Source organism: Sinocyclocheilus anshuiensis, unplaced genomic scaffold, assembly GCF_001515605.1.
Source record: "Sinocyclocheilus anshuiensis isolate Anshui unplaced genomic scaffold, SAMN03320099.WGS_v1.1 scaffold1309, whole genome shotgun sequence".
Classification (NCBI taxonomy): Eukaryota; Metazoa; Chordata; class Actinopteri; order Cypriniformes; family Cyprinidae; genus Sinocyclocheilus; species Sinocyclocheilus anshuiensis.
In genome coordinates this window covers 520273-531838 of record NW_015548286.1, presented here as the reverse complement: position 1 = coordinate 531838, position 11566 = coordinate 520273, and the positions used below count along the sequence as shown (strand labels likewise).

The 11566-nt window shown below is 36.4% G+C and overlaps 1 protein-coding gene across 1 annotated transcript in view; it reads right to left on the bottom strand.

The window, feature by feature from the left end:
• Positions 1-598: 598 nt before the first annotated feature.
• Positions 599-11566, bottom strand: part of LOC107655885 (retinoic acid receptor alpha-like) — a 92342-nt gene continuing 81374 nt past the window's right edge. The window contains exons 5-7 of the mRNA XM_016443498.1: positions 3663-3867; positions 2029-2187; positions 599-1059 (exon numbers count right to left, since the gene is read on the bottom strand). Coding sequence (XP_016298984.1) covers positions 845-1059; positions 2029-2187; positions 3663-3867 — 579 coding nt within the window. The 3' untranslated portion in view covers positions 599-844. The remainder of the gene's footprint in view (positions 1060-2028; positions 2188-3662; positions 3868-11566) is intronic.

The window sequence follows — 11566 nt, the reverse complement described above, 5'->3', positions numbered from 1 at the left end:
TGCAGCACTCTGTTGACATAAAACCCTTGCTACGCTGGTGTCTGTGTCTGTTCCTAACACAAAGCTACTGTATAATGCCCAAAGACATGGAATACAGTGCATTCATTGATTGGACTGCTTACTGATGCTACGATACTTTAATAGTGTTTATACGTATGCTCAGCTGTCAAACTTTATTTGGAGCTTGACAACTAAGCATACAGTTTTAGAGCAACATGAGGGTGAGTATGACAGAGAGCGGTTAAAGTCAATTACTAAAGATTTCTTCCATATGAAGGCCTGAAATCATGATTACTGATAGAGTGCACTATTAGTGTGTATATATGAGTTCACCAGACCCTACATAGACAAGTGAACATAGAGATTGATTTATACAAATCAGAATTGAGACAGCTTTAAATATACAAACCAATGTAAAATATTAGAGTTCCATACTGTCTATATGCAAAAACATTCTATATGTGTATTTTAAAGGACTTCAGCTCTTTTTTAAATGAGCATGTTAGACAATGTAAAAAGTACCAACAAATGCACCATAGAAACATACAATGAAATGTACAATGAATGCATCAGGTTGAATGAGAGAGAAAGTGTGGAAATCAATGAATAAAAAGTAACAGCTTATCATGCACATGAAGAATCCATACAGGAGACCTGAGGAGCTTCACATCTGTCACAGGTGGGCATCTGATTCAGGGTGTGTGTGTGATTCAGTCCTATGATACTGTAGGACTTGATTATCTCAAGATGTTCTTAAAGCAGGAAATGGGCGGAAATCAACCAGAAGTCAACACACTGGAGAGATCGGCCTCCAGTCTACCAGTACTGTCTGAGGGTTAATGTTCTAGGGCTCCTCGCTGGAGGAAGTGGCCCCGTCTGTGGGCTCCGGGGAGGGGGCCGAGGCCTTGGGCTCCGTGGAGCTGCTGCTGTTTTTGCCCGAGCCGCTCCGCTCTGAGGAGCTCTGTCCGTCCTGACCCTCTGAGTTCTCCAGCATCTCCTGGATGAGGGGAGGCATTGATCCAGGGATCTCCATCTTCAGAGAGATCACTCGCTCTGCACCTGCAGGAAACACTCACTGTGAGCTCCATCTGTTTTGCTGTAGGCACCTCTTGTGCCTCTTTTAAAAAAAAAATTAAAATATCATTCTCTAACATGTATTTACGTGGAATCCCTGCACTTTGTGTTCAACCCTGTTTTGCGGGGATATTTTAATACTGGTTTAAAAAATGATAGCAAGTAGAAGTCAAACAGATGCCAACGAGGCTCATTTGAAAAAAAAACATTACATTCCAAAGCAAGAAAGAAATTACAATAAGTTATAAGGAAGGAGTTTTGGAAGGAATAATGATAAATTTTATAATGGCTACTATTCTTAAATGAATTATCCTCATTCCTCAATGACGTATGTGTTTATGGCTCTGGAGGGCGAAGATTTTGAAATGAAACAGCTTCTCAAATTCTGTATCGTTAATTAATTATGTTTACACTTACACTGGCTTCAATTAATAATAATTATAATTATAAAAGAATGATAAAATAATAGCTGTCACTGAAAAAAAATAAAATTTTTAGCACAAAGAAAAGGCTTTTCAACTTTGATATATTTTGAATGTAACAGGGTTAGCACAAAATAGATTGGAAATATAACTGCTATTGCTACTAGATAATATTTTTTTATTATTAAAAATATTACCCATTATAATTTTAATTATTATATTGTTGCAAGGCACTCCAAAGCGTATATGTAAATGAACTGCAAACTAACTGTGAAATGACTGAAATTATATAGTGCTTTAGAAACAACTATTTAGGACTGGGAGTCCAAGATTCAGAATCAGACATTTACCTCAGTTTTAATCAGCCATTTACCCATATTTTATAAAACGCATCTAAAGATATGAAGGATGCTGTTCCCCTAATGTCTATGCCAGTTATGGTACTTTGAAAGTTCAGCATCACTGAAAATCCTGAAGTTTCTCTAGTACGCCCCAGTGTTGACCTATAGGAAGAATCAGCGTTCATGCTGACCTTTAGCACTGATGCTGCGCAGGTCTGTGATCTTCATCAGGGTCTTGGGGAACATGTGTGGTTTGCTGGGTCTGCGCTTTCGCACGTAGATTTTCAGAGCCTCTAGCAGGGGTTCCTGGAGCTGGTCTACTTTTGAAGGCTCTTCCAAATCCTGACGATCTAGAGAGACAGTCAGAGACGCAGCATATGATCAGAGACATTATAAATGAATAAGATACCACAAACAGTCCATCCCTCAGAGTGCTGTTGAACAGAATATGAACCCTCTAAATGTGCCTTGCTCAATGATGAAGTAACTCCCACGACCACAGGAGGGCAGTGTTATCACTCGCACGGAAGTCACTGAATGCATTCACATTCTGCACTAGTTCTAGTATTTGTAATAGTATGCAGTATGTAAGATATTCAATAAACAGTATTTCTCCATGCATTTTGCAAACCAAGTAGTAGGTTATCTGGGTTTTCCCAAACTACAATGACATTAGAAGTTAAACCTTGTGCTGTTGCATTTAAACTAAAATGTGTAATTTTTAAGTCCATGACCAATGCAGCAAAAAAAAAAAATATATTTTTTTATTACAAAAAAAAAACAACAACCCCTCTGTAAATGTCACTTGTGTTTTTCACTCATACTAGCTGACAAATGTTTGTACTAGTGCAGGGCTATCCAAACTCGGTTCTGTAGGGCCACTGTCCTGCAAATTTTAGCTCCAACGTGCCTCAAAACAACTGCCTGGATGTTTCTATTATGCATAGTAAGACCTTGATTAATGGGTTCTGGTGTGTTTAAATGAGGTTGGAGCTAAATTCTACAGGACAGTGGCCCTCCAGGAGCAGGATTGGACACCCCTGTACTAGTGCTTCTAATGCAGGGGTTGGCAACCTATGGCATGTGTACTAACAGTTCTGACAAACTGTTTGTGCAACCAAGGTGCATTATGAGTTGCTGAAAGCAGACTGCAGATCAAGGCAGGAGAGCCATGCATCCAGTGTGAATCACATAAATTAAGCTAGTTTTGCAGCAGTTGCCCTGTGAGATTTAGTAATTGACAGCTCAGTCTGTTCTGACATATTTGTTGCTCTTAAAGCAACTGTATGTACGTTTTTTCCCCCTTGAAATTTCAGTTTCAAAATCATTCTGATGACACATTGACTTCTAATAAGGCAAATGGCTTCTGCGTACTATCCACTGTAATTATGGCAGAGATATGTTTACAACAGTAAATTCCACCAACTTAAGTCATAAAAGTCACATAAATACTTAAAAGACTCATCCCCTATCAGCCAGTCACTGTGGGCATAGTCAGTAAGCTTGTTGGCATTATACATAGCAACAAGCTCAACCCCTTTCTCTTAGCTTAAGATTTCTCCCCATTATAGTATAAGTTGTTCTCAGCTTTGTGAACAAGTTTTAAAAGGAAACTCTTACCTAAGAACTTTTACTGCTATTTAGGAGAACTCTTAATGGTGAGATAAAATGTTTTGTGAATACAGCCCTTGTTATTCAATGATTTAAACCTGAAAACAAACAAACTTTAAGGATTTTGGCACAGTGATTAACTGTAAAAATTTAAAACGGCACATGATGACAAAAAGGTTGCCAACCCCTGTTCTAGTGTGCAGGTGTGCATCACCTCCGGAGATGAGACAGATGGCAGACAGCAGTCCCGTCTCTGTGTCGTCCATCTCGATGGGCAGGAGCTGGTTGGCGAAGGTGAATACTAGGTCTGTCAGCGGGCCGAAGCCAGCGTTGTGCATCTGTGTGCGGTTCAGCGTGAGACCGTCAGAGAACGTCATTGTGTCCTGGTCGGGGGTGTAACGTGTGCAGATACGCAGTATCTAGAGAGTAAGCATCAAATCACTGTAACAATGGACCAATGAATTCAGACTGCCTATTATAGAACAGCTTCACTTCTCTGTATGACATGCCTGCCAAATCATTTGGAGGAAACTGACCCAAGATGAGTTTATTACCAAAATGGTAATACACATCTCTGTATTTTTGACATAGTGGGCTTTAAATATTTCATTGTCTTTTCATAAGGCACACCATAGGTAAATGACATTTTGGAGACTTTGCAGCAGCACAAAGTTCAACAAACTCTTTGCAATGCAGTTTGGAGCTGTTGGAAACGGGAGATCTGTAGTGCTTTCACTTTTCCTGTTTGTGGCATATTTTTTGGATTATTTGTCAATTAATCAATTAATTAGATATGTCTAATTGTATTTTCTGTAATTTATTTAAACAAATATCATGCCAAATCTTGTGCTCCAAACAATATTCAAATGGGAAGCATTTGCAGGAATCTGTATTTTGGTGGCTAATAGCCAATGTTATGCTGCTTGCTTGTTGCGTGGCATAAATGGAAATTTTCCATTTTTTACGTCCACTCACTGCAGAAATCTGGACCAAAAGAAAAAAATAGTCAGATGAAGATGCTGATGTCATGCTTCGGACCTACATCAGAATCAGAATCAGAAGGTTTCAGTGAAGCACAGTGCAGCAGAGTTAGAAAAGTCCTTGTTGGTGCGGGTGAGGAGAAGAAGTTCATCCGTTTTGTTAGGAAGGGAACGGACATTCGCGAGATGAATGCTTGGGAGCGCAGTCCGAATGCCGCGCGTGCAGAGCTTCACCAGGGCACTTTCCCTCTTCTGCGTCTGCACGCGCGTTTGAACAACACCGCTGTACCTCCGCCTAGAATGTCCAACAAAACGTCCGAATAATCAAAAACCGGAAAAATATTGTCTGGGATGTGCTGCTTAATGTTAAGGAGTTCGTCTCTGGTAAAACTTATAGAAGAAGAATGACAAAACACAGAACAAACAAACAAAAACAATAGAAGAATCGCGGAGCTCAGCGTCCTGGCTGCCATTTGCGGCGCCATCTTGATCTCTTTTCAAAAAGAGATGTTGATCTCTTTACATTCAAAATACATCCAAATTTTTTTTTATTTACTTAATTTATTTTAGAACATAAAATACTTATTCATTTATTTTCAATGAGATTTACTAAATATAAAGTGCATCTTCCATTGTGTATTTAACTACAATCATGCCCAACAGATGTCTGTTTTAAAGCAATGGGTGAGTAATTCACTTCTTGATTTGCTTTATAAAAATTACTTTGATTGCGCTGATCAATATTTATATGGTTCATTACTTTCAACGTGTTTATTACTTTATTAAGTTTAGTGTGGCAAAACCAGACACAGGGCAGCCTTTACAAGTAATTCATGACAACCTCACGTAGTCTCAACAATTTCAAAAGTCTGTAAAAGTCAAATATCTGATAATCAATTCAAACAACTGACTTTTTATTTTTCTTAAGGAATTGTACAAGACACACTTCACAAAGATGATAGTTATAAGAAACATAACTGTGAACTCCATAAAATCACCTCAGCTGTGAAAAAACAACACCCGAGCAATACAATTTACTTCTGTGTGTGTATACCCTTACGAAAAAGAAGTTTATTCAAGTGTGCTATTAGTATACTTCTTTTAAACTAAAAAATAGGAAAGTATACTTTTAGTCTACTTTTTATCTACTTCTCAGAAATGGGCTTTATGTACTTCTCAGAAATATACTTAAAATGACATTTAAGTATACTTGATTTATAGCCTACTTAGAAAAAGTCTAAATATACAGGTGCATCTCAATAAATTAGAATGTCGTGGAAAAGTTCATTTATTTCAGTAATTCAACTCAAATTGTGAAACTCGTGTATTAAATAAATGAAATGCACACAGACTGAAGTAGTTTAAGTCTTTGGTTCTTTTAATTGTTCAGACATAAAACAGCATCAAAACTGTGTAGTGTTATGGAATAAAATGTCGACCGATGAAGAGGTAATAATGACTGTCAAGCTTTGGGGTGTTGATCGACTTCATCTACGTTTTGATTATCGTTCTGAATCCAATTCCGTCTTTTTTTCAGCTTTTTGTTCAAAATGTTGTTTCTTTCTTTCTTTTTTTAATTATTTATGAAACTTACCCACATTAAAGTGTTTAAAAAAAGAATGCATGAAGCTAGAATAAAATGTTTTTGTTTACAACCAGATACCCTGTTCTTTCTTTTGATGTTTTGTATGTTCAGATATTCATATAACAAAATATATACAAATTAATTCCTAAATAGGGACATAGTAGTATACTTAAAGTATGATGTAAAGTTCACTTAAATACAAATTAATACCTAAATAGGGACATAGTAGTATACTTAAAGTATGATGTGAAGTTCACTTAAAGAAAACTTACGAGTATACTTGCAGTATAAAACTACTAAACTAGTAGTTTACTAAGACTATATTTCAAAGTGTACTAAAAATGCTACTACAAGTATTTAATTAGTATTCATATTAATTAATAATCAGTATTCATATGTTCACTTTTAGTATAGTTGCAGTACAAGCTAAAATATTGCTGTAAACTAGTTGTGTACTTAAAGTTTACTACTGTTATACTTAAAGTATACTTAAAAGTATACTTTTATATACTAGAAAGTGGGCCAATTTAGTCCCAAGGAGTATTGAAATAGTACACTTACAAGTATACTACTAGTACACTGCTATTTGTATACTTGCTACATAAAGTATACTTAAAAAATATACTTGAACTTTACTTAGGTATACTTAATAAAATAAGTTTGAAGTATACTACTTTTTGGTAAGGGTATGTATAATAAGAGTGTATATGGTATGTGTGTGTGTGTGTGTGTGTGTGTGTATGATTCTACAGCACAAGCTGTGGCTTGCTGACAGTGATTGGTGGTACTGTCAAGAAGATGAAACAGAATAAAACATGACTGCTGCTGACAGCATCTCTCTATACACTACACACACACACACACTCACAGAGGCGCGTTTGATCCTCCTCCTCAAACTCAACACTGGAAATGGTGTGTCTTAGAGACAGACAGACAGACAGACAGGCAAAGTATAAGACTTTACTGTCTTTAAAAGGGTCATACTATATAAGTTTGTTTTTCACTGATGTTCACTATATAATATCAATCAGGGTTTTATGCACCAAAAAACAGCAATACTTTTGTCATTCAAAACAATTTCTACCCTCTTTCCACATATAGGGCTTCATTTATGAAACCATTTATACAGATATTTGTTCTGTGTGTTTCATTTCCTTGATTACTACATGGCAACTTATTAAATAAATAAATAAAAAGGACATGAAATATTTAGTTGGAATTATGTACAGTATGTTGTTGTATAGGAGTTGTAATGTATGTGTTGAGATAAAGATAGCGTGAATGATACAAGAGACAAGAATGGCAAAACTGCAGTGTGTATGTGAGCAGTATGTTTTCCTTGTACATAAAACACATATTTCAAAGAATAAAGAAAATCCTATTTTCCATGACACATGTGGGGACTAATTGTGTGTGTTAGATGAAGGTATTTCACTCAGTTGTTGGTCTATGTTCTCTCTCTCTCGTTGTCTCTATCATCTTCTCCACACTGAGTGTCGACCGCTCTCTTTCTGTCTCATTACTGCAGTAAAGACAACTCAGCTCTCACACAAACAACAAACAAAGAAATGTCTGGAACTCTATACAGAAAACACAAAGTACAGTGCAACCATGGCAGTTTACTGAGAAAACAAGCGCTTCAGGCTGAAATACTACTGCACATCATGTTATTACAGGACAAAACACGAGAAGATGTGAAACTTTAGACGTCAGTGACTGACCTACTGAAACACTACATCAACAAACCTATGAGAAGCAAATGATCTGAGCTCAAACTGTACGATTCATGAATGAATTAACCTCATGGAAAACAATTCATTCATCAAACAGACTGACATCACTAATTCATTCAAACTAAACTTAAAACCAGTGTTGGGCTAGTTACTCAAAGAATGTAATATATTACTCATTACTAGTTACTCCTTTCAAAAGTAATATTGTTACTTTACTTATTACTTTCTGGCAACAGTAATTAGTTACACTACTAGTTACATTACTTTTTCTTCACGCCCCACATAAGCTGTAACTGTGTATCTTCCACATAAAATGCTTCTAGAATATTACTAACAACATATTTCTGCCTCATCATTTGACCAACATTGGATCGCAGTCAGAAGTTATTACAAACACTCAATACTGATTGATAGCGACATTCAAGTAGAAGTGTTGTATTAATCTCATTAATTGTCATGTGTAGCTTGAAGCTAATTGTAATTTCTCTGTTACCCATATACGATTATATTTCATTATGTATTTTGTCAAATCACATACGTTTGTAAGAAACTGTTTAATTTTCCAAAAATATTTTTTAATTATAGTAATATAATGTACCACATGCTGGTCAGAGGGGTGTGGGTGGGATGTAATGCCAGAGTAAAGTAAAGCCACAACTTACACAACAGTGTTCAGATCATCTTTCTTCCTGACAAAATCAATATAATGCAATATTTCTATCTGCTGAATGTAAGCTTTTCCATATTCCAAGCTTGCCTGCTGTACTGGGGACATCACATGCATGTGTGAGTAGTGAAAATTATGAAAATAAATCTAGGAATTATTTTATTGTTGGATTTGAAATCAGCGGGGTTGAGGCATCAAAGGTAACTAAGTAACTAAGCTGTTTTATGGATGGTAACTGTAATATTATTACTGAAATCTTATTAGTAATTAGTTACACTACTAGTTACTGCAAAAAGTAATATTATTACAGTAACTAAGTTACTAGTAACTAGTTACTGCCCAACACTGCTTAAAACACAACCAGCGACAACAAACTCTTCACAAGAACTGAGAATGTGTTTTTTTTTCCCGCATAAAATTCAAGGCATTAATGTTTGCCTACAAAACCACCACTGGCTCTGCACCCCTTTACCTAAATTCATTACTTCAGAGTTATGAGCCCTCTAGAAGCTTGCATTCTGCAAGTGAACGGCGTATTATTGTGCCATCATTAAATGTTCCCTCCTGGTGGAATGACCTGCCCAACTCAATCCCAGCAGCTGAGTCCTTAGCCATATTCAAGAATCGGCTAAAAACACATCTCTTCCATCTTTATTTGACCCTCTAACCTAGCACTCTCTATTCTAATTCTATTCTTTATTTAAAAAAAAAAAGACTTGCACTCTATTTATTTACTAATTGCTTGTTTTCTTAAAAAAAAAAAAAACTAACACTAGCTTATGTAATCTTTTTGTATTCTATCTATTTGTTTTCTTTTTATTTATTATACAATTAACAAAAGCAAAAAAGGCCTCTAACACTAGCTTGCTCTATTCTTTTTCTATTCTATCTGTTTTCTTTTTATTTATTATACAATTAACAAAAGCAAAAAAGGCCTCTAACACTAGCTTGCTCTATTCTTTTTCTATTCTATCTGTTTTCTTTTTATTTATTATACAATTAACAAAAGCAAAAAAGGCCTCTAACACTAGCTTGCTCTATTCTTTTTCTATTCTATCTGTTTTCTTTTTATTATATGATTTTTAAAAACAAACCTTGCATTGTACTGCATTAAGCTAAATGAGACTTGTTATAGCACTTGCATATCATTGCTCTCTTGTTGATTTTGACTGCTTTTATTGTCCTCATTTGTAAGTCGCTTTGGATAAAAGCGTCTGCTAAATGACTAAATGTAAATGTAATGTAAATGTAAGAACGGTTCATCCTCTAACTTGTTAAATATTCCTTAGATCAGTCAAATTTTTCCCACCTTAACCCACTATATTCAATAGGAGTCATCCATATAGAGATACATCCAAACTTTAATTGAGGATAGTAAGAATGTGAGGGATATGGCTTTGGATGCGACTAGCTTAGTGAGTCCCGTACATTGTTTGTTTCCAGTTGCAGAGCCCAGGGCGATTGGGTGACTGTGAGGCGGCATAGTCGTGGGACAAAACACAGCTCTTCCGTTCCGATCAAAACATTAAACAGGTTCTCCTCACTCAGTGGCGCACCCACTGAGAAACCTGATGAAAGTGCCCTAGTTATTGGTGATTCTATTGTACGGAACGTGAAAATAGAGATACTCTGGCCCCCTACCTGCTTACCGTGGTGACGAGATACATAGCAGACTCTCGTCACTCAATGGCTGGATGTCTAAGTGGTGCCCGCAGAATAACATAGGTTTCATAGACAATTGGATGAGTTTTTGGGGCAGACCTGACCTGTTGAAAAGAGATGGTCTTCATCCCTCCTGGGGTGGTGCCGCTCTTCTCTCTAGAAATATGGCACATAGTCTTAGAGTTTGTACTTGACTAACTGGGGCCCAGGTCAGGAAGCAGACAGACTGGCTAAACCGACCGTCTGCAAGCCGCCTCACGTCACAGAAGTCAGTTAATTCTAAGCACATAGAGACTCTTTCACTTAGATAACATACTATAAAGACTGTGTCTGTTCTCTGAACTAGCAAGAACTAAAAGTGTTTTGCATTGCATGGAGTGATTTGTTATTGTCAAAAACCTTAAAACTGGCTGTTATTAAGCATCTCATCTCAAAAACACAACTTGATCCTAGAGAATTAGTTAATTACAGACCGATCTGAAATCTCCCTTTTCTGTCAAAAATACTAGAAAATGTAGTATCCTCTCAGCTATGTTCCTTCTTGGAGAGAAATGGTATCTGTGAGGATTTTCACTATTATCATAGTACTGAGACTGCTCTCATCAGAGTTAAAAATGACCGGCTCTTATCATCCGATCGTGGTTGTATTTCTCTTTTAGTGTTACTGGATCTTAGCCCTGCATTCGACACTATCGACTACAAAATTATTTTGAATAGACTAGAAAATTATGTTGGCATTAGTGGAATTTCATTGGCATGGTTCAAATCTTACTTATCTGACCGTCATCAATTCATAGCAGTGAATGACGAGGCATCATATCATTCACAAATGCAGTATGAAGTACCACAAGGCTCAGTTCTAGGACTGTTCCTTTTCATGCTTTACATGCTACCCTTGGGAGATATCATCAAGAAACTTCCTACTACTAAATTCTGAAAAAAAGAGGTTTTAATTATTGGACCAAAAACCTCAGTATGTAATAACCTAAAACACTGTCTAACATTTGATGGCTGCTCTGTTAATTCCTCATAATCAGTTAGGAACCTAAGTGTGCTTTTGATAGCAATCTTTCCTTTGAAAACCATGTTTCTAGCATTTGTAAAACCGCATTTCATAATTCATGCACTCATGATCTCAAGGTTAGATTATTGTAATGCTTTATTGGGTGGTTGCTCTGAGCGCTTAATAAACAAACTCCAGCTGGTCCAAAATGCAGCAGCTAAGAGTTCTTACTAGAACCAGGAAGTACGACCATATTAGCCCGGTTCTGTCAACTCTGCACTGGCTCCCTATTAAACATTGTATACATTTTAAAATCTTGCTAATTACTTATAAAGCCCTGATGACATCACTGAATCATCAATGAACTAACTTTATCTGAAAAATGTACTGTTTGTTATTGTCCTCTTGTATTATTGACAAACTATTTTTATGTTTGACACTGTAAAGCTGCTTTGACACAATCAGTATTGTATAAAGCGCTATATACA